The following is a 25,268-nucleotide window of genomic DNA, read 5'->3' as shown; positions in this document are numbered from 1 at the left end:
AACACCCAATTGTATGATCGTGCATGGAACGTCCATACCTTACATGGTGTGCCTGGCACAGAACAAACATAAATGACCAAGTAAATTCGTATGTAAGACAAAATACAAGGAAGCAAATGGGATGATTAATATTTTACATTTTAAAGAGATTTAAATAAAAACCAAGAAAACAAATATAATACTACATATTAGTACTGTATTTAATGTGTAGCAGTTCTTTGCTTGAAAAATGTATTTTCAAAATAAAAATAAAAAACGTATATAGAATCTGAGACATACACGACAAAACTAATTCATGAACGCACACAATGATCAAAATTAAATTACAATTACGAGCAATCCCATTTCCATCAATAAATAAGTTTTGAGAGGGTTCCAGATTTATACATGACCCTATCTCTCTTTAACTGGATGGATTGTTGGATTGGTAGGTTGGCAGATAGGCCGGTGGATAGTTAAATACATGGGTAGTTACTTGTCTCAGTTATGATTATGTTCCATATAAATGTTTACATATATGCTAGCTCCACATATTGACGGTCAGAGACTAATGTGTTCTGCAAAAGATTTGTGTCCGTCTTGTGTTAGGTCTACACATTAAATACAGTACTAAATCAAAAATACATGCTGGATGTCAATTTAATTGATGACAAATTGGGCAACTATGGATTATCGTTGTTACCCAGGTGTCATATATCCCATACTTGTATCCCTTAAGTAATCCCTATTATGAACACAAATATTTAAGAAAAAACAATTAATGTAGTTATGCTTTACATGATATTTGATCAATATCTGTTCCACAAGAGACATTTAAATAGATAACAAGATTTACAATAGGGTAATTGATTTCATTCCAAGAGACCTATACGTATGAATCAAAGTGTCTTGGCCAATTTTCTAACAGTTACAAATTGTCCGTCCCCGAAAAATCATAAATCCACCTATTGAATTCAAGAAGCTATAAAACAAACATAGCAAATCACGATGCGGAAGCAATTGCATATAAATGGGATAGCAAACATAAGGAAATACAAATTTAGTAGTAACTAGATGTCTCCACAATATGCAGCAAGAATATACAGATACTTACATTTATTGATATGTACATAAATATAAATGGTATAACGTAATACTTGCTCAATTCATAAATGCTACAATCTTATAAATCTCTTGACATAAACTAGTAAAGAGCATGTGATATTGGGCGAAGCGATTTATCGATGAAATTAAATAGATATACGGAAATGGAAATTTCTCAGGAGTATTTTGATGGTAACATTTAATTTCTTTAAATTAATTTTTTTTTGAAATGCCAGTAAATTAAGTTTGCTTCGGCCCTAGAAACGCCCATAGCGTCTATTATATTCTACAGCAGCATATACATAAAGGAGTTAAGTTTCAGTAAAATCCTAAGCATAGATCAAACACAAAATCTGAAAAACCAGTAGTATATACTCTGTAGGTGTGGTGCCCATAACCCATTTATGTGATTTTTCTTTACAAATACAAAGGTGTTCTTATAACATCCTTGATAATGTAGACTTAGATGTATCAGGTGGCAGTCTATATGCTATCAGCTAGTCAATTATGATTTTTCTCGTTAAGAAACATAAAAATGAAAGAAGAAAAACAAAACGTGACCGACTTACTTCAATTCAGTTTCATATATCTTCTTGACGGATTTTCAATAATAAGCCTCAATGGCATTTTCAATGTCAAACTCTAGAGCAGGGCAACAGCGCATGTCATATTTCATAATTGCTTTAAATATGGAAACATGATTTCAAAATTAATTCGTAAAAATGTATTCAAATCTCCAAATGTCAAGGACAAAAGAAATAAAACGGAATTGTCACGAACCTGATAGTTACACTTATGAATCGTCACAAGAATATAACAAAAGGTTTAAAAAATAAATAGAATAGATTCGCTAACAATGAATAAATGATACAAATCGATTATATGCAACTTCAAGCCAAATCCACGTTAAAAAGAAATATAATTGCATAAACTTTAAGGCATACCTTAAACATAGAAATTGTGATGTGTTATATGCCACAGATTGCACAATTTCATTAAATCTGAATGATTACTGAAGATGATTAAGCTATTGAGCACCTCGAACAGTGTTCATTGCTTGACCTACTAAATTCAAAATAAAACAAGTCAGGGAAAATGTTTCGTTATGTGAATATATAAATAAGCTGTATAAAGAAACTTAATTAGCAACACAATATAGGTACTGCAATTATATATATATAGTTATGTGAATATATAAATAAGCTGTATAAAGAAACTTAATTAGCAACACAATATAGGTACTGCAATTATATATATATATATATATATATATATATATATATATATATATATATATATATATATATAGAGAGAGAGAGAGAGAGAGAGAGAGAGAGATAGATGGATATATATATATAGAGAGAGATAGATGGATATATATATATATATATATATATATATATATATATATATATATATATATATATATATATGTAGATAGATATATAGATGTGTTTGTATGTGTGTGTTTGTATTTATCGGATTCATTTCTCTATCTATATAAAACATGTTAAAATGTTTAGATTCATATGCAACATTTAGTAGTGACCCACTAGGATGTGATCACGTCTTTAAGACGAGGTAAAAGCTTGAACAAATATTGGTAATTATGTCCTTGAATAAGTGAAAAGTAACAATAAAAAAAAACGCTTGGGGAAGCTTGCCGAGCCTGTCTTACCTATCTGATCACTTTGTATTATTTACTTTGCCTAGTGTAGGTTTGTTGCTAACATTTGCAATAAACGGTATCGACACGCCAACAAATATGATCTAGAAACGCATACCTATTGAAAGATAAGATGTCTTTCTTCACAAATATACCCATAACCGAAGACGAAGTTTCCTGAGATAGAAACATTGTAGGGGATTATCGGAAGCATTTTAGAAACAAATATAACCGTTTTAACCATATATATTCGATTAAACAAGTGTATATTTATTTTGCGAGAATTATTCCATTTGATATTCTTACTTGGAGTATGTAAACATTTTGTGATTAAAATGTGTCATCCAAAATGATAATTTATTATCGTAGTGCTATTTTGTTTTGCATAATATTTATTTTTCCCCTTTGGTTTAGTCCTGTATATTCTCATTTCGTAATACCATTTATTATTCGGCTGCCTTTCTGAATCAGTTGGTGTATCAGCAATAATAATTAATTTGATCTGCGATCAAAGTGAGTTTTGGATTCTTTAAACTTTGTGTTATCCACAATGAGACTAGCCACTTTGATGGTCTCTTTACTAGCTACTTTGTCGGGTAGAAATTTGTCGCATCATATACATTTTCCTCGAATTGATGATGCATCTCGAAATTCTCTTGGAAGGTGTCATAATACGCATTGTCTAAAGCCTGCGCATTCTCTTGGTCATATGTGTCTATCTCATGCACTATATTTCTTTGGTATTGAAGATCGAGATGGTCATACATTCCATCATTAGTTTTCTTTAGCCTCACATGGTCATAACAATTCGCTTGGACTGCTTGTCTCTGATTGTTTTGTGAAAATGCAAACTCATATGTTCCATCTCCACTGTTGAAATTGGCTGCATCATACCGGTTCCCCGTCACAGCAGAAAAAGGTGCATTATTTTCTTTAACAGTGTCGTGCTCAGAAGAATTATGACCTTGATCGCTTTCTTTGTGTTGATTTAGTGTTTCTTTATCATGTTCATAGTACGTTTGACGGCTTTCTGCGTTATGTGGGACAGCTTCACTAGTCGTCTGATTTGGGGCTTCCACATGGATAGTTGCCTTCTCTTTACGCCTGAAAATAGGAATTATAACCTATCTGATTAGTAGGCCTATTAAAACTAAAATAAACTATGTATGTGTTGATTCAATTAATAGTTTTAATGTCTTTAAAGGTGTTCATTAACATGTATTTATTAAAAACCTTTGATTAAAGGAAAATGTAATTATTATATCTGTTGTGTGTTTTATAATACACTGCTGTCGAAATAAATATGGAATGTATGTGTTATCTCCTTTCATTGTGTCATTTTTAATACGATTGTGAAACTTCGGCTTGTGGCTAACTACCTGTTTCATGAACCGTGAAAATGCATTAATTATTTTAATATAACGACACTAGGACTGCACTAGTACGTTGTAAACCCGTTGATGACTGCAACTGTATCATTCAGCGATATTCAAAACCTCCTGTCTGGCAGTGTAGTAATTGTGTTGGTATATACTACTCCCTTCCTCAAGGTTAATGACTTTCGTCTACTTGAGTATTATATGTTCACAGTACAGTTTGCATGCGAAAATTATACTCTTTTGTACAATGTGTTCGATATCTACTTGAAGCTGACCCATTCATCAAAATTGGGTAAAAGCAGCTTATATATAGGATCCTGCAGTAACAGTTTTATTACAATTCGGCAAATACACAGGCATTGTAAACCTTTTTGTCGGAAAGATTTTGTGTCGATATGGAGTATTTCAGAACTATGTTTCCTTATCTGATGAAAGAATCACCATCGGTATAAGCAAATACAATTTCTATTTTGAATCTATCGTATTCGTTAAGTCAATGTAAGTATGTATATTGTTACCTTCTGCAACACACAATAATCAGAGCAGTAACCACTGAAATCGATGCCAGTGCAGCCAATCCTACAGGCAGTACAAATGTTGATACTAGAGAACAAAGAAGTAATAAAGTATTAGTTTACAGCCAGTATATGGTACACACCGCTCCACTTACTATTCACACGTTACATCATAATCCTAGCCTACATCAACTAATAATCAAATAAGTAACAGCTCTTGATAAATACCATCTGACTGTCCGTCTCAAAATTGTATAGCTTATTTATATGATTTACATAAACGAATTGTAATACTATTCTGAAAATATGCCATCATATTAGATGAATTAATCTGCAAGAGAAGAGTATTTAAAACCGTTAAATATCAGCAACTCAGTACGTTTTACTATCGGAGAATCAGTCCATCTTATCGCACACAGTTGATATATATGTTATGTTATTTTCTGCCATGAAATAGTGTGTGCGTATGTGTGTGTGAGAGAGAGAGAGAGAGAGAGAGAGAGAGAGAGAGACAGAGATAGATATTATGTTTTATTAATGTAGCTTCGATAATTTAAGTCATATCGTTACGATGTCTGCATTATGGCATGCTATTTTGATGTCAAGCACTCGGGTATCATAACGCAGAGGTATAGTATTATCTCCCACCCGGTCACATTATCCTGACACGAGGACGACTAGTCTTAATACTAAACTCGTAATGCAGAGAGCCAATCGTATGATTCGGCCGTGATTCAAACCCACGCCCTCCCGCATCCGATGCGGACGTTCTAACCACTTTACAGCACCGATGCGGTACATATATTTTTAACCTTTCTGTAAAGAGAAACACCTAACCCAGTTTTGTTAGATTTCATTGTAGCTTATTCAGGATATAAGTCTATAATATATAAACGATATGCAACTGAAAGTTTGCAAAATTGTTAAGATGGTATATCTCTCAGTATAGAAGCATACACGTGCCAGTTCGTCTCTTCAGTGTGGGATGCCTGGCAGTAGCGAGTTAGCTTTCAAAATTGCTATGCTAATATTTCAAAATTACTAGAAAAATCGTCACGGGAAGCTAGTAACTTTGAAGTATGTCAGCTAGAGGAAAAGAGAACGATATAACATCTATACAGTATTTAATACGGTTTTACTAATAAGTGATTATTTATTTCATAGAATAATCTTTCTCACATATTTTATAAGCAATGAGTATAGAACATACATGTATTTGTATAGTCATTGTTCAATTTCGCTTATGTCTCCATTCATCCAACCTGCATTGGTTTCCTTTGTAAACTGCAGCAACCATGATAATTACGTTGAAGAGCAGATGTGCCATGCTCCAGAAGTTAGACAGTGATGGAATTTGACACATCAAATCCACCACATTGTGAAGTAGGGTAAATGTAATCAAAATCGATATAATCATTTTTGGCAATTATGTAGTACATTTAAGAAAGTCATGTACAGAGTCGATATGTATATGTAATGTACATTAAGATTGTTGTTAATATTAGTAGTAATAGCCGTCCAAGCAGTTCATTTCGATTACTACTTAAAAGAAGAAGATCGTGGTGTGGAGTTTAAGAGTTTAAGTGAACAGTTTACGTGAACAGTTTAAGAGAACTGTTTAAGTGAAGAGTTTAAGCAGTAAATTAAACAATATGCATACATATCTACGTTTTCTACTTTGACAAGAAGTTCTTGTTATAGCCGTCTAACACAATTTCCCTGGTGTAATAATGGTTCTCTATATGCAAGTAAATTTGATTTTCAATACAACATTTTTGTCCACCTGATCGCTTTTGTTCTTTTGAGGAATGTGTCAACGGATAATAATTACAGCCTTACTTTGTAATATCACAAGTATTTCACTGATTGTATTAAGTTATAGATCATCCATGAGAGTCTTGTGAGGGGCTATCACAAATTATTCCATTTAATACTGATTATATGTGCAATATGCAATATGTTCCGAATGTGAGATTGTTAAATTTATAACAAAAGCCTGAAACTATAAATAAGTATAGTGTGGTGATATTGATGCCAGGTAAGATAATAATTATCAAGCGAGAGAAAAAAAATTATTCCAATTTGTTTAATTGAATACGTTTTCTACAATTTGATTGAATGCTATTTGTTACGTGATATCGATCTGGATTTTTACATATCGATAGATTCTGCGGACTATGTTTGGTCATAGTTTCCAGATCATTTGATGAGAAGTTGTACTTTTATCAATGTTTTACACACTAAAATTAACAACAACAGGCACCTACCCACTCCTGATTTTTCCGATCAAAATTAAAAAACCAAAAATTAAAATCAAGCTATAGAAGTTCGCACAGTATAATTCCAAAGACGTCCATGCGCTCCAACCCTCGCCCACTTTGCCGAAGAAGGCATGTGGGAGGCTTTACAATCCAATCTTCAGAAGATACTGCATTTCGCTTTGACACCATGTTCAATCAGCTGTTATTAAAGTCAGGGTCATATGTTATTTCACACAATTTAGACACTACTTTGCTTTTGAAAGATAGGAATGAATAGAAAGTAACAACATCGAATGCTAAAAAAAAAAAAGAAAAAAACACATGCCATATGCTAGCTTAGTTTTAGAAAAAAGAACAGCTCGGTTGATGTAGTCCCAGCCATTATTATATATATGAAAATAATGATCATAACAATATATCACTGGCATGACAAACTATCATAATCTATCGTATATTACCGTATAAATAATCGACAACTCTTGCCTAGCAAATATCGGGGTATGTATTCTCTTACATTTAAGAGACTAATATATCAAAACTTCGATTTGGATGAAAGTTAATGGCTTACTTATGAAATCTGCAGATCGGATAACAGAACGGAAGTAAATTGGAATTATAAGGATTAAAAATGATCATGGTTAGGTATTTCCTGACGTGGAATTTTTTACATAATCATTCACGTAATAATTATTTTTCATTTTGTCCAATATAACTGCTAACGAATGATCTGAAAAGCGTATTTAACCTAAATTATATGTTTATTCGCAGACCAAATATATTATAGTAACCTATATTAACAAAGATTTTCCGATTCACATCAAACCTACTTATTACCGTTAAAAGTAATGGACAAACGGTTTATATCCGCCCTTACTCACCGACAATACTAACAATTAGATAATTTCCTTTAGTATGATATGCTGTTTTATATTGTCAGATAAATATTATATTCATAATATAATATGTTGTATTATCATCTGTGTAAAGTCCGTCCTTTTTGATAACTGCAATTTGTTAAACAACTGCTGAAGAAACGATTTAAAGAACTGCCCATCAGGTTCTTACCTCTCTTTCATGTTAAGAATCGTAGAAAAATGTTGTTGTATGCCAGCTTGCATCTCACTGAGTTCAATTAGTATTATTAGCAATAGAACCTCAGCATATCACCATCGCACATTGCTAAATTTACCTTTCTGAGAATAGTTAATGATATTATTTTTACTTCATTGATTTTGCTGCATCTGACACATTAGATAACGATATATTACTTCTTAGTCATGTATTTTATAATCACTTTCATAGCCTTACTATGGGTCAAGTCCTACTTAGTCAATAGGACACAAACTGTGCTAGATTTTGTTGACTAGATCCAGTCCAATATATATAGCTGACCGCAGCTATGCGTGCCCTACATCTTGAAACATACGCTTTCTCTCGATACCCACATTATATTTGTTCCCAATGTTAAAATGAATAGTTACTGGTAAGATTCTTTTGATAACCAAGGCACATATATCTTACATGCTAGGAAACTGCTTTGATTTAAGAGCGCTTTTAAAACTCAATTATCACACTACAAGAACAGACTTAAGGACTTAGTAATGCGTATATCTTTATTCATTGTGAGCATGTTTTTATTTTGTAATTTCATGGTGTTTGTTTGCTTTTATGTGTCATCTAATATCGTCAAGTGCTTAGAGCTTCTAAAGATTATACACTGTACTACGTCAACATCGTTATTATTATTATTATTATTACAGAGTACTTTTACCCTTATTGCCTTCTAAAACACACATAATTTAGTGAACCCTAAATAATGTTTTGTTGCAGGGGTACTAAAGATACATTGTCTATATAATATGATACCTGACATACAAAAACATGGACTATATTTAACATCTTCTGAAAGAATTTGGCTCAAAATCGAAAACACATACAAGCAAAATACTGTTGTCGTTATACCAATATATGGCATAGTTAACTTTAACTTGCCACTAGATATCAATGCCATTGTGTGGATGCGTTCTTAACCCTGAAATACAAATAATGTGACTTGCACAATGTTGATGGGCAAACATTCCTATCAAACTGTATATATTCCTATACTAAAATTATATATATATATATGTAATAGCCCGAAATTAAATTAAAAACCAACGACTTCCCTTGTTAAAATGTCCGTACACATGCAGCCTAATAAATCTGTTGCAACTATTGTAAATGTGCTTGGAGAACAATATGTCTGTAAAATGAAAAGTTTTGAAAACTACCCAATAGCTGAAGAATGTTGCTGAAGTCCATAAACACTAAAATGAATAGATGCTGAGTGTGTGTATTCATAAATACGTAATTATCTGTCAACTGATAAATTAGAGACAATATTTTATCCACATGTTAAGAAGAACGAATTATGCATTATTTAGTATTGCATGAAGTGTACTGAGGTAAATTGAGTTCCAATTAAATACATTAAGATTTTTGCATTCTCCCAATTTTCATACCGGAATTGTTGTTTTGTAACGTGTTTTGTTAACTTCGCTTCAAAAGTTTATATTGCAAACCTTTCGTCCGTTTTATGTTTCGCATTCTTTCTATGAAAGCGTAAAATGTCCCCCTTTTGTATCTTGACTATACAAATACACCTGAGCATGTCGTCGGATATCTAAATTTTCTCGTATAATGTTTCCTAATACTTTCTGAAGAATATCGATGTGTCGCTTTTGATACATTCAGGTGCATATACAAAATATATTATTTTTTATATAGCAATATGCAATGACCTTAATGGTTTGGAATGCATTTTTTCATTATCAGTCGTGTGGTTTATACTAATAATACTATTAATAATACTAATAATGTTTAATTTATGAATCACCATCACCTTTGACGCATTCACCCTATCATCGGATTAAGAAGACAATATGTATCCATCCACCTCGGGCCAAACGTTTCATCAGATGATGGGATGGTTCCAGCTAGGATCCAACGAGTAAAGCAGTTACATTCCTCGTGTGCTAATATGGGATGATATCTTTACTCTGCAGCGGCGACTTATTATATGTTTTAACATGGCTGAGCACCAGGTTGAGCTGTTTTAAACGATGTTGATATGTGATTTGCTTGCTTCGATGTTCATTACGGGGTTTGAACACGTAGTAATTACATCTTCACAAAGCAAACTGCAGAAATAATCCTTCTCCAAGGACATACCACTTCAGTATGATCAGGCATATACAAAAGTGGGATTCGAACCCGAATAATACCATCGTATAAGAATGAATTAATGAATATATATATATATATATATATATATATATATATATATATATATATATATATATATATATATATATATATATATATATATATATATATATATATTATTACCTGATCCGGATACAAATGATGTAATTGTTGGCTGAGGTGTTGTAGGTGTCCACATAGTTTTTGCTGGCCCTGATGAAATCATTTCTTCTGCCCGATCCTTCATCTTTGATGTACAGTTCTCCATAGTCTCCCCTGTGGCAGATCAAATTCAAAACTAATTTGTTTGCATGTGATGCAACTGAATTGTATGAATCAAGTGAATACATTCTGCGAGAAATTTGCATTATGGACGATATGGTTTCAAATATTGCAAGCGTAGTATGTTGTATGCAGGATTTTGTAGATGCAGGTTGTATGTCGTTATAGAATGTAAGAGTTAGAGATAAACCAGCGCTTTTCTGGGGAGTGTGAACCTTATATATCTCAGCAGTGTGTAAATTAGTCAGATTTGAATAAGTTCTAATTTATATTTGCAAATGCTTGAATTGACCTCGTGTAAAGATTGAAATTATGACATATACGGAACGCATGTCTGCCTGAGAAAGGGAAATGGTTTGATAATCAACGGCATATTGCATACAGTGAGTATTACTAAACATGCTAGTTGTTAGCGCATGTTATGCATTTATCTAGGGCGGTTTGCTGCTGTAAATAAACAAAATAATTCATTGCTATCTATCATCATTGCATGTCTAGTAAGGGTCTATATAAACTGTTGTCACGCCAAATGGTTAACATATATCTTTCATTACAAGTTTTATTATTCATTTCAGAGAACATTATAGCGTTGTGCATGTGCCGTGCATTATTCACATATGCACGATAGCTATTCACTAGAGACAATATAAACTACAGCTGGACAAGATATGTTATGCCCCGTATCTATTTATAATTGAAAAGGACGTTCTCAGTGGTCGGGTGAAAAGAAAGTTCTCATTGGTCGGGTGCGTAGTAAACTCTAAGGCTTTCTTGAATAATAGGATCGTGTTACAGTTTCTGTTAATTATGAAATATATCAGCAACAAGATTTAGAAAATATGTACCATAAATGAACATTTCTTTCACATTCAGCAAATACACGTTACATAAATAATTGATGTTAGTAATTGAACTAGATAGGGAATTTTGTATCACTTGCATTTTAGTGTCACCCAGCATGCATTATTCACGCATAATAGTAGGTAACGGTCATGTCCGCTGCACATTATCCACTTTTGACTGAAAATATATTAAGCTAGATGTTTCCATCTGAGCATAAGTATAAACAATGCTTGATTTAATTGTTTTCGGTCTCAGTAAATAGAAACTGTAAAGACAGCACAAATCCCTCGTAGACCACGAAAGTCGTGTAAACCGTGCACTTGTGATAAAATAGGTTAAACAACCTTTCCCAGGGTTCTTCTTCGTCTTATTGTTGTTGTTGTTCTTCTTCGTAGAGACACACAATACGAATTCGCATAGCAAAAACCTTTGTCATTTTACTTTGTCGAAAGTGAGTTCATTAAGTAGCGTCATATAGGTATTCTATTTTCATCTCTCTAACGAAACGTGACTGATTCAGGTTTCCATGTGTACTTACCAGACATACACGCTACGGTTTTCTTCATTGACTTCCTCGCTGAATCGATAAATTCCAGTTTTATTCCATCATTACTCTTTTTCAAGAAGCCTTCATATAAAAGTGTTCCTATTTTTGTCCTACCTAAACAACAAAAATGTATGTTCATCCCAAGTTTGTATAAGTTTCCTTATGATCTAAAAAAATGTTGAACATGTCCATATAACGAATTGCTTTACTTTTATGTAATGAATCCAATATCTTTAACCGAAGATAACTTTATATTCTGAAATAAGTATCTGTAATATTTCATCCTCTGCCAAAGTACGCCATTACATTGGGCAAGGCAATTGCCATAATGCACCTCATTGAAACTCTAATTACTTCAGTACATAAGTAAAATACTAAATAATGCTTAAGTCGTTCTTCTTATCATTTGGCGAATACATTCTTTATAATTTATCAGATGTGATATTATATCATAATTACAAGTTGTTGTTTTATATATGTTAATGTAAGATTACTATTCTTGTCATATAATGAGAGAAAGTGTATACCCACACTCTGAGCAATTCCGAATGACGAGATCTCGTACAACACTAGTCCACCACGGTCCAGAAATGTTTGGAAATATAAACTGTGTTGCGTCTCCAATAAAAGTTGTAGGTCTCTTGCCTGTCTCTGCACAATCTTTGATTGAATGAACCCATTGCTTTTTCTCTTTACTCTCCTCAAGATGAAGAGTTTGACCTACACTTTGAAATTTGAAGGCAATGCGTTGAGTGGAAGGAAGATTGCGGGTTCCATAACATAAAGTCATGTATATTGAGGATGCTTCATTAGTCTGATAGATACAATTCTCTGTCTCACCAATATCCACCAATTGTGATATAATTGATGTAGCATATTTTTTCCTGATGCATGGTTTTGATCGTATATAAAATAAATATTGATACTGTTTAGTCTAATTTCAGGATTTTCAAATCAGTAGTCGTCATTCACTCAATATTTTTTCTCCTGATATTTTAAATAGTGTGATAGTTTTGGCTCCAAGGCGCAATGCAAGTTTGAAAATCTACAGCAGATTTTGTCAAAACGAACAATATAGTGTGATCATTATTAAAACAAAATTGTTTAAAATCTGAAAAAGTATGTACTATCATCGTCAAAAAAGATTATTAGGAACAACAAACTTGCATACATTGATTTTTGTTAATTATACTCCATGAATACAATTGACGCCGCACAATAACGTGTGAAACACTAGATGAAAGAGACGACATCAAGATAAAAATGTATCTTCTCTACTACCATCGCAAATTAACTCGTATGTAACTTCATTATGCGGGAAACTTACCAGTTTGAGCTTGGCATAGATGTTTATAGCTTTGTATGCAGTTCACTGCAGACATTTGATATTCTTTGTCATTTTTAACTATCAAGCAGCCACTGCCAGTGCCTTTGATATCACTTGATGATAAGGAAACTACAAATATATGGATAAATATCATCGATATTATTAGTAGTAGTATTGTCAGTTTTATTATTTCACATGTACATTTAGTATTGTTATCGATAGCAGTGTGCTACCAAGATACATAAATTTAGTTCAGATATTTAGCAGAATGGAAAAAAACAATTTAAATACACCCCATTAAGTTAAGAAAACTACAACTATGTATGAGTGTACTAGATCACTGCCATCTCACCTTTGTCTGCGTGGGTTCGAGTATTGAATTCGGCCAACGTTGGTTTGCGAGAAAGCTTGCTAGTAGCTTCTCATGGGTCGGTGGTTCTATCCGGTTTTCCAGGGTTCTTTTTCCACCATTAATACTGCTCGCCATGTATAACCTATTGTGCGCTGAAAAATGGCGTTAAACGCCACAACAACAACAATTAGCATTCATATATACATCTCTTTCCATATCTCTCTCTTTCACACAGACATTCATACACAAACACAGGCACACTCAAACAGACACAAACAATTTTATTTAGTTATCGTTAGATATGGTTTCTAGTTGTTAGAGCCTCCGCTTAGGGTGCGGGAGGTCGCGTGCTCGAAAACCGGCCAAGTCAAACAAGGAGTTATAAAAATGGTACTAGCACTTGGCTCGCTTGGCGTTCATCATATGTAGTTTAGTGGTTTTTATTACTCGTTTAGGCTCTTACAAAACGTAACAAGACAAAAGTGAAGACAACAAGCTTTCATCCTTTATCGCTGCTCATTGGTCTGTGGTTGAGACGTATATATATATATATATATATATATATATATATATATATATATATATATATATATATATATATATATATATACATATATATATACATATATACATATATATATACATATATACATATATATATACATATATACATATATATATACATATATACATATATATATACATATATACATATATATATACATATATACATATATATATACATATATACATATATATATACATATATACATATATATATATACACATATATACATATATACATATATACATATATACATATATATATACATATATACATATATATATATACATATATACATATATACATATATACATATACACATATATATATACATATATACATATATACATATATACATACATATATATATACATATATACATATATACATATATACACATATACATATATACACATATACATATATACACATATACATATATACACATATACACATATTCACATATACACATATTCACATATACATATATACACATATACACATATTCACATATACATATATACACATATACACATATTCACATATACATATATACACATATAGACATATACACATATACATATATACATACACATATACATACACATGTACACACACATACATGTACACACACATACATGTACACACACATACATATACACACATATATATACACACATATCTATCTATCTATCTATCTATCTATCTATCTATCTATCTACATGAATTAATATTTATGACATGACTTGTACCGAGCTATGTTTTTTTTTGGTTGAAATTATATTTAGAAATGATCTCGGCGAAATAAATGATTGCTACGTATTGTTCTTATTTAATTACTGACATGGTAAATTATGTGGTATTACAAAATTGTGTGGTAAAAATAAGGATAATTAAACGATTGAGTGAATATTTATCAAAGAATAAAGACGAAAGTTTGAATAAATATGGGCTCCTCAAAAACATAAGAAAGAAAGCTGTGAAATTGGATTGAAACGCACACTATCTTATGATGTAAGACATTTTTTAAAATAATGAACCAGCAGATGTAATCAAGAACCCCAATGATATGTTAAGAATGAAAAGGAGTGATTTAAAAAAAGGCAACATCGAGTAGAATTTATAAAGCAAACTCAAACAGTGTATGCCGTTTCCGAAAAGTAATTTCAGTTTTATAGCCAAATGGAAACGAGATATAAAAATATAATTACAAAGGGGTAAACCTCACTTCACTAGAAATATTTTTAGTGTCTATTGTGCATGACTGTTTTTCACTCCTTCGTTTTTTAACTGGTGATAACAGTGCATCCATTACTGCGATTCGATTATATAAGAATAATAAGTACCCTAAGGAAAGTTATGCTGGCAAATTTTAAAAGAAGAAATAAAAAATAAGTTTTAAACACACGCACAGCCATGACAAATTTAGTTTACTGAATACTTCCATTCAAACACTATTTGAAAATTAATCAATGCGATGATGAACATTTCTTATCCAATGAAAGTAATACTATCTAAACTGTGAACATTTACTATGTATATGATACCTTCAAACAATTTTTTGAAATGGTAAGTGCTTTATTCAGGATAACATAATAGTACCCTTTATGTGGGCCCTAATTCTTCCGTTCCAAATGTTGGTAAAACACAATGTGCTGATCACTGCCGAAAGTATATATATGTATATAACATATACGTATCATCAAATGCGAGTTCAACGATCAATGTAAAGTCGGTCACCGTCATGAAATTTTGTATTCAACTATTGAAACGAGAATCAGACTGTTATTCATTTCACCGTCAAATACAATGACACTGGACTCATCTCTGCAACCCTAAAATACAGTACTGGCTGAAAGACGAACACCTCCACTCGCTATCTCTGTATGTATGTTTATATATATATATATATATATATATATATATATATATATATATATATATATATATATATATATATATATATATATATATATAATTTGCTTATTTCTTCAGCAAGGCAATAATATTTTCAACCCTACTTACCTTTCTTATAAACTGATACATCTCTGAGATTTAAATCTCCACAAAGCATTCCATTCTCACAATGGATTGGTGACTTACAGCTCCTATTGATGAGTATAGTGTCTGTGGCGGAATCGATCCTTGTATCAATGCAATAGCAAACGTCATCCTGCAATACATCATAACACATCAAGTACTCTGTTTTAAACGTTAATATAATAACGCATATGCATGTCTTATTAGAAGACTTTGAACATTGTAAATACAAGTGATACTTCGCAAGTGGATGATGTATCAAGATGTACCTTCTAAATAGCAAATTAATGTATTCTTAATGTATACTGCAAACAATGAGGAATATTTTACGAAACGGATACGACAGGCATACTAAAATTCGTGCTAAATATTTATTCTCACCTCAAACAATATTCAAGACATAATGATCGCAATTTTAAAAAGCTAATATTTCAATAATCGGAAAGGTAACAAGCACGTCTAAAGTAGACTCTGAGTTGTATTCAATGACAAATCAAGTCCTATAGAACATGTATGTTAAAGACGTATTAAAACCATTTCATATGCAAAGTATCGGACACATAACTATTTCTCGCGTTCCTGAAAGAGTATGATCGTTTTATCCAGCGTGGACCACCAATGCGAAATAGTTTCATCCTACCTCACACGTGATCTGTTTTTGACTCATGACATATTTCGTCTACTGTGAGTATGATACACAAAATTTGGGCAAACCGTCCCGATTTTCCTCATAATTTTAAAATTATTCCACAATAATCAAGATAAATATTACTTTCAACAAATGCACGTACTGATGCAAGCCGGGACAATCCGATGCAAACCGGGGCTTCAATCAAGTTTTTCGTAAACAGGCGGTTTTGCAATGTTGGAACTTGCCACATGTACTGCATAGTATGTATGTACAATTTCGAGTCGATAAAACCGTTGATTTATTTTCAAAAGTTTTATTTTCGTTAATCTTTCTGAAGTCTGATCAGTTCTATGCCAAAGTTAAGTTAACATGTTAAGCTCTATTGTTAGACATGGAAAATAAAAAAAAAACATTTCTCATTTACAATACACAATTTTACTTTAAGCGTCATTTTACTTTCCGAAATGCAAGACAAAATATATTGTTTACCATTGCATACACCGATGCATACCAAGAATTCCATTGATACCAATTCCTTTATAGTTGATGGTAAATATCTTGCAAACAGAAAAGCGCAAGGTCATTTATTTGCCTGCGACATTTGATTCTTTTCGTATTCAATGTTATTGAAACACAACATCACGCCTTATCGGTTCTAGTATATAGATCATTTTCAGATACTATTTGTAGCTGGACAAAGCTATCCCATCGCCGCATCCGGTATGGTCATGCACATTTGACGTAAGGCAACTCGAGTGACCTACACTTTTTACATGAATATAACATTTGTCATTACAGATCGCCGCATATATTATTATATAGTAATATGCCAGCCCACAATTATAAGAGTTGAACTGTACTTTTTCGAAGCGTCTCTTTAAAAATATTGATTTATGTTTCTGCAGAATGACTCATTTTACCACCAGAACCCACTTATGACAGCATGGTACAGAATAATCCAAAAATAAACAAGTTAAATTGTGTGTGTGTGTGTGTGTGTGTGTGTGTGTGTGATTTGGAACGTAGCATTAAGATGTTTGTCAGTCATATCGCTACGATGTCTGTAGTGTGACAGTTTATAGTGCTGTCTAGCACAGGGGCATCATGCCGCAGACATGTGTCATGCAGTTCCAACCAGTCACATTATCCTGGCACCAGGTTGACTAGTCATAACACTTATCTCTTAATGCTGAGCGCCGAGCGAGGCATCTGTTAGTACCATTTTTTTAAGTCTTTGGTATGACTTTACCAGGATCGAACCCACAATCCTCTCGCATGCGAGGCGGACGTTCTAACCACTATACAACCCGAGCTGTCAACATGTCTAATTAGCAGCAAACAATGAACACCAAAGGCGGCACATCAACATTTAGCATATTCCTCCAAGATTTGTTAATAAATTAAATGGGAATGAATGTGAATCCCAAAACTGCTTATCATACATTGGTTTGGATAAGGAATTTACTCTCTCTCTCTCTATCTCTCTCTTTCTCTTCCGTTTGCTAACTCCTTGAACAAATATGGATAATAATGATGAGTTAACTCATCTTGCGATACATTTGCAACAGTACTATTAATTATGTGTAAATCGTGTGGCTTCTTGCATTCAGCTTGGGATCTGATTACGTTGACATTGATAATGCTGTGTTTACCTGTATGCATCCATCCACTATGAAATTAATCATTTGCAAAAAGAGATGTGTAAGTCCGTATGTTTTCAAGAGTATATAGTCTTGAAGAGTCATCTCAATACACGTAGATTTGAACAAATTGTAATTCTGGTCACATATTAAAGTCGTCCACCCATCCCATTCTTTTCAAAAATGGATCATCCAAGTTTGTAAGTCTTATCCATGACCACAGACAGGGTGGAACAAATTACGGGATACCACAACGATCAGGGGGTCCACCGTTGTTTCAATGTGTGATTCATTGTGGCCTACGGGATACTTTTTCTTAGGGCTCACAGATCCTATTCTAGCATCGCTGATGCTTTATGTGTTCATATATACTTTTCTAGTTGAGGAAGATTACTGAAATATTCTTTTATGATTTTTTTGAACACACTATTTCTGTGAAGGGTGTAAAGATATAACAACTATACAAATTATTTTGAAACTTTCTTCACAAACATACACTATGTTAACGACAATTGCATACAACGTTGCCCTTGGAATAGAAAAACCCAAATTCGACTTCCTGAAAGAGGTCTATATACCTTGAGATCATGACTTTGAAATGAACTGTACTCGGTCAATCGAGTTTACTGTATACATGGTGCCTCCAGCTTATAAATATACTAACAGTAAATGCAAGAAACATGTGTGATACTGCCAAAGGGATGTTAAAGTAATGCGTGCACTGAAAAGCTTTGCTTGACAGGTGTTAGAAATCGACCAGTTGAAATGGGTTTCAAGAACCTGCTTTACTCTGTGGGGTATAATAGAACCAATTCCATTTTAAATGAAAGGTAAATATAATGTCAACGAATCTCGCGACCTCGCTATTTGTCCTCTAACTGGTAGCAGCTGGGAAGGCGAACCCACCTCTTTGTAGGAACGTCCAAACGTCGAAAATAAGCCTTCCTACAAATGAACGAAAAAAGAAAAGCGTCGACAGATTTTAAAAAGCATCGACACTTTACTGAGAGAGTCTTAATAGAATTTCTAATTAATATTACTTTATTGTCGTTGGTGATTTTTTTTCTTGTTCATTATGCACGTTGTTTACGCAATTACGTCAACTTGAGGTGGCGCCTTCCCTGCTTCTATTAATTAAAAAAATTATTGTTATAACAAAAAAGTTCACTCTGATGAATGTCATACAGCAATAATAGCACGAGAACGATTAGAAGCAATTAAGAAATTTCTTCCTGTTAGAGAGACTCATTTAGAGAAAACTTACGAACAAACCAACAATCCCAAGTTGAGTACTAGAAAGACACTAAAAAAATATTTAAACCCGTCACTACAGCTACTGAAAAAGCTTCAGCGGCTGCTGAAAAAACTATATGGGGAGATATTAAGGAGGACGAGGAGGAGAGGAAATAGGGTATTTGCCCAGTATTAAAACAATCCGTAGAACAAACAGCAAAAATAGCAGGAAGAACTAAACAGCCAAAGAAGATTTTACGAGATCTTCCAACTTATATAGCTACGGCTCAACCTCCACCCTTCGATGAAGAAATACTTGAAGGTATTGGAAAACTTCGTACTGAAGTGGCTGACGTGAAAGAAAAAAAAACTTGCACATAAACAAAACCAGTAAAAGAAAACCTAGAATCGATTGCAAGATTTGAGGAAGGTTTTGTCGAAGATATTAGAAATACTAAAAGAGAAAAAGTACCCGAAACAATTATTTGGTATAGATAATAAATCTGATATTTTAAAACCCGGTTATGAAAAAACAAACGAAGAAAATTGTATTAAGTGGGTATATCGTATATATTACAACAAAAAAATAAGCTAGAGGTCCAGAATACAAAAATCTTGATAAAGAAGTAAAAAGACTTTATAGAGAGAAAATAAAACAACTAGAACAACAACAACAACTCTCATAGAAAGAGCCTTCATATGAGCTTCCTCCACCTTTGCAACAAATAGAACAACAACAATCTTCTTCACCGCAGCAAAAGTTGATGTCGGAACTTAAAGGGTGTGAAAAGATACTTAAAAAAAGAAGAAAGATCACCCTTAAGACTATTTAAGAAAACAACAGAAGAAGGAGCAAGCGGAAGTGGTTTGGGAAATAATCGTGATTGTCCTGATAATATACTCAATGACGTGTCGCGGTTAGAAGTTCTCATAGGGTGAAAACGTGCCGGAAATAATTCACCAGAAATAATTAATGAAGCAGCTGATATTTGTCAACGGCGGCATCATGGATATAGGTGTTTACCGCGAACTTATTTATGAGCTCGTTGATGATTAGTCACCGCGATTAGATAATTGATAAATAACATAAGATGATCATACACAATAATTATCGTAGACCTGTACCGGTCAGAGTAGTAAACTCACGACTACCAGTCTACGGAGCAATTTACGGAAATGGACTTGATGATGTTATTCAGGGATTATTTAGAAGGATGTCCCCAAAAGCAGCACCTGTTGCAAAACAATTATCGATGAAAGCTATCGATGCTGTTCGTGTAAAAGCTCCTGGTGCAATTATCAATGTTGCTGGCAAGGCGTTCTCGGCGATCAAAGATAGACTAGCACGAGTAATACGACGAAAACGACAACCAGTAAAATTACCAAGTACTGAAGTGATGACCGCAGATGTCAGTAAAATAATAAATCAAGCTGCAAATCAAAAACTAGCAGAACTAGCAGATCATGGACTCGGTGAATCGGAAACCATTATCTCAAGTTTAATATCCGAAAGTGGAATTTCCCGAATGCGGTAATCAACGTGTTAAACGAAAAATAATTACAATAAAATGTTCAGGCGCATGTCCGACACAGTATTTGACATGGAAGCACCTGTTCTTAAAGATGAGTCTGTACGCGATTATCAGTTTTATTATAATGACGCACGATTACCAGATTAAGGTGGAAGAATTGAACTGCAAGTTCATGACACAAGTGTATACTTTTACCCGCTGAAGCTTTTATTGAGGTAGAAGATACAATAGTAAAAACGAATAATGATGATTATGAAGATGTAGTAAAAGTTGGTTTTGTCAACAATAGTATTATGGCACTGTTTGATAACGCCACATACATGATTGATGGAAAAAATATTGAATCGATTCAGAAAGATGTCGACGTTGCTACAACAATAACAGGATTAGCAAGATATTCTGATGATTATAGAAGATCATCAGGTCACAAGATGATGTTTGTAAAAGACAATTCTGATGACCCCGATGATAGTCCGAATAATATATGACGACCGAAAAAACACTGCCGCTGATGCTGATGCTGATTTCGCGCCATTGGTTCATGGTTCTAATCCAGATTTTAACTTGGGATTTGCAACGCGTAAAAATATGTTGCTACGCACCAAGAGTTTTTCATGTACAATTCCACAATCGCATAGTTTTGGATTTTGTAGGAAAGTTAGAAAGGTTATCTTTGGAGCTAGACACACAGTTGTGTTTGTAAGAAAAGGTGATGATAACGATGCTCTGTGGAGACCTGCTGGTGATGCTGGTAAAGTAGTATTAACAAAAGTTACCTTGTGAATGCCAGTAATGACTCCAACGATCGCAGAAGAACAAAAATTACTTTATTTCATGGACACTGGTGGTAAATCCCTGTTGTCATGGTTGACAACAAGCACGGATAGTATACAAACTGACGTTAACGGTCGGTTTACATGGCATATAGCATCACACCAAGGTGTTTCTGCACCGCGGCATATTTGCGTTTCAGAACCACAATCGTATAAATAATCAAGAACGTACTCATATGATATTTGACCAACTAGGTATCACAGCTATTTCTTTACGGATAAATGGACAACAATGACGAACAGAGAATATACAACTTAATTATGGACAAAATCATATAGGACGTGTATTTCATCGTTGAATGTCATTCATGGGACGTGATCAAAATGTGGATACCGGTTTGCAAATATCACAACATGATTTCAGAACTTTGTATCGTATCTATTATTTTTCGCTGGAACATCTTTATCTATCAAAACAATCTGTCGTTGCTATACATCTTAAAGCAACATTAAATACAGGTGGTGTTAATTATAAAGCAATCGCGGTCATACTCAGCGATAAATCCAGGTCACTTGAAGGTGGTAGCGTCGAATGAGAGTCATTGATGAACCAGTGGACAATCTTTAATCGTGCTATTTAGAAATAGATATTTATCATAAAATGTCGTACAGTCATATTAATGTCACCTTGACTCCCGGTCAGGTAAAGAAATTACAATAAAAAAACGCCAACAAATGCGGAACAAAATAACTAAAGCAAGATCAGATTTCTAGTGGCGGCCCAAACAAATTATCGTTGACAAATAATCCGATTAAACATCTCAATAAAGCCATATAATCAAAAACCGGAGTTCAATTTCATCTTTCTTTGAGGGCCCTCAAACACATGGTTAAAACTGGTGTCATTTTTCCACTTCTCGCGGCCATTCCGGCATTAATAGCTGCTGCTGCTCCAGCCATAGCAAAAGCAGCCGCGTTAGGTGCTGTTGGAACCGCTGCTGGAATGGCTCTAAAGAAAGCAGCAGGAAAGGGAGGGATACAAACAAAAAGGGACGCGGCCTAAGATTACCAGGATCTCGTTGGGGAAGAGGTCTGAGGCTTCCAGGAACAATCCGTTAGACGTTCCAGCATCAAACTTTGATTTACTTAATGCTGCTAAACAACTCAAAATATCTGCCTCTAGATGTGTTTTTATGCGAGATCAAAATTGCCGAAACAACCGAATGAACTCGAAACGGGTATTATTAATCTTGACTCGAATTCAGGATCCGGTACTCATTGGATATCATACGCAATTGATCCACGTGGAATCGTTTATTTTGATTCGTACGGGTTAGCTGCAACCGTTGAATGTATCAAGTATGTTGGGCCACTGCATACAAAAGTTTGGTATTCAACGCTACCAACACAAACAATGACAGATCTACCAATATGCGACCGTGAAGCAATTAATAAGCTTAACGCCATGTCAAAATCATCGAAACCGCCACATAAAGTTGTGTATGATTATACAAGTAACCGCTTCTTTGCGCGCAAGGTGTTTTAAACAGATCAAGGATCTTATATAATGGTTGAAATTTACGGAAGATCTTCCTCTACAAGTAAAAACAGTAAGAAAATATCCGATGACATCGATTTGTCAAAATACGCGACTAAAGATGAACTCGCTGATATTATGAATCTTGCAGGAGTTGACCCAGATGAGGTTGTTATTTTTCAGGGTCGATATGGTAAACTAAAAACCAGCAATATCAAATGGAATGACATAGTCCGAAGAGTACTCGGTGTGGTCACGAATAACATCCCACATTCCTGCGTTTACTGACAGCGGCAAAATCAGGGATTCAAGTATGTCGTTTGCAACCATCAGAGATGAAATTGCACGAAGCGTTGCTAATCGTTTGAAAAAAACCGGTGACACAATGATGGGAGAACTCAGTATGAACGGGAATAAGATAATATTGTTGAAGGATACAACATCCGACGAAGACGCAGCAACGAAAAAATACGTAGACACCAACTATAACACCGTAGATGGTAAATTATCCACGTTGCGGGCCGAGTATGACATTCACGTAAACGCGTTCACAAATCTCCGTAGAAATTTTAAAAAACTTAACGAAACGGCAGATGAATTGTTTGGTGATCCGTTGACCGTTGACGCAAAACTATCTGATATCAAAACTAACATCGTCACGATCAAACGAACACTCGAAGACATCGTAGCTGGGATTCCTGAGATCGTTCACAAAATCAGTTTGATTAAAATTTCACCTGGAATAACTCCCGGGCATATTACCAACATCGTATGCACGGTATCATCTAGATTTGCAACATGGTCAAAGCAGAATAAAACTATTAAATATACCGCAACAGTCACTGTCGTGTACAGGCTATATGTGTTCAGTGCTGCAAAATTCGAGATATTTGCAACGTATCCATGGCGTCATTCCACCGATAGATTTTGTGGGTTTGTGTCTGTTGTATTAAACAAGGGAACCGAAGAAACATTTATTCTGGAAGCAGCTGATAAGAAATTAAACGCAATATCTTACTGGTGGTGTTTGGAATTTGTATCTGATTTTGAGTTTTCGTGTTAAGGAAACAGATAATTGGATTATCAATGATAAATATGATCGTGTCCACAATAATAAAAAGCTGTCATACTGAGTAGAAATTCCAAACCAGGAGCGCTGACTGGTATTGACCAACCGTATTATGCGCGAGTGTATGTTAGAGCGAGGATGTTAGAAAAATGTATTCCGAAGATCATCATTTGGGATGAAATATGTACAGTACCGTTAGAATCATTTAAAACATTTCTTGATTGGTTATTAACAAGAAATACTGCTGCGATAATGTGTGGCGATCACGGTCAGCCACCACCTCTTGTTGGACCACCTCCACATAATTGGTTAAAAAAATTATTTGATTATTACGAAGAAATAAATGATGATCATAGAGCAATTGACGAAGAATCACAACAGTTAATAAAATTAATCAGACTACAGCCGAATACAATTCAATGTGAAGTAATGCGTGGAATAATTCCAGAATCACCCATGACCAACTTTCCGCAGACGTCGAAACCGAATGATCTGATAGTTGCAAGTGGAAAAAATAGTTCGTGTTACACTTCAACGGGAATTGTTTCACTTACATAAAGAACATTTTTCAACATTGCCGGTTACGTTATGTTATCGACCAGCTGATACACGGCGGCAGAATATTAATGTTGATATACCGGGGCTGACCGAGAAACAGAATTTAATATTAAATGATATTATCACAGTTGATATCAACGTTGTTGAAGACGCATTATCGTTGAACAAATCTCCGTGGACACTAGGATATGC

At 33.9% G+C, this 25,268-nt stretch overlaps 1 protein-coding gene across 3 annotated transcripts in view; it reads right to left on the bottom strand.

Annotated features, from left to right (window-relative positions):
• Positions 1 to 2,508: 2,508 nt before the first annotated feature.
• LOC149791236 (uncharacterized) overlaps positions 2,509 to 25,268 on the bottom strand; it is a 52,054-nt gene continuing 29,294 nt past the window's right edge. For 2 of the 3 annotated variants that reach the window (XM_089969722.1, XM_089969721.1), the window contains 7 exons: positions 16,089 to 16,236; positions 13,147 to 13,275; positions 12,351 to 12,539; positions 11,811 to 11,933; positions 10,292 to 10,423; positions 4,647 to 4,731; positions 2,509 to 3,853 (listed from right to left, as the gene is read on the bottom strand). In XM_089969722.1, the coding sequence (XP_089825848.1) occupies positions 3,334 to 3,853; positions 4,647 to 4,731; positions 10,292 to 10,423; positions 11,811 to 11,933; positions 12,351 to 12,539; positions 13,147 to 13,275; positions 16,089 to 16,236 (1,326 nt within the window). In that variant the 3' untranslated portion in view covers positions 2,509 to 3,333. The remainder of the gene's footprint in view (positions 3,854 to 4,646; positions 4,732 to 10,291; positions 10,424 to 11,810; positions 11,934 to 12,350; positions 12,540 to 13,146; positions 13,276 to 16,088; positions 16,237 to 25,268) is intronic. The other variant, XM_089969723.1, reaches the window with a different exon arrangement.

This window comes from Sinohyriopsis cumingii, chromosome 9 (genome assembly GCF_028554795.1).
Source record: "Sinohyriopsis cumingii isolate HCF-2022 chromosome 9, ASM2855479v2, whole genome shotgun sequence".
NCBI classification, from domain to species: domain Eukaryota; kingdom Metazoa; phylum Mollusca; class Bivalvia; order Unionida; family Unionidae; genus Sinohyriopsis; species Sinohyriopsis cumingii.
This window is presented reverse-complemented; position numbering and strand designations above follow the sequence as displayed.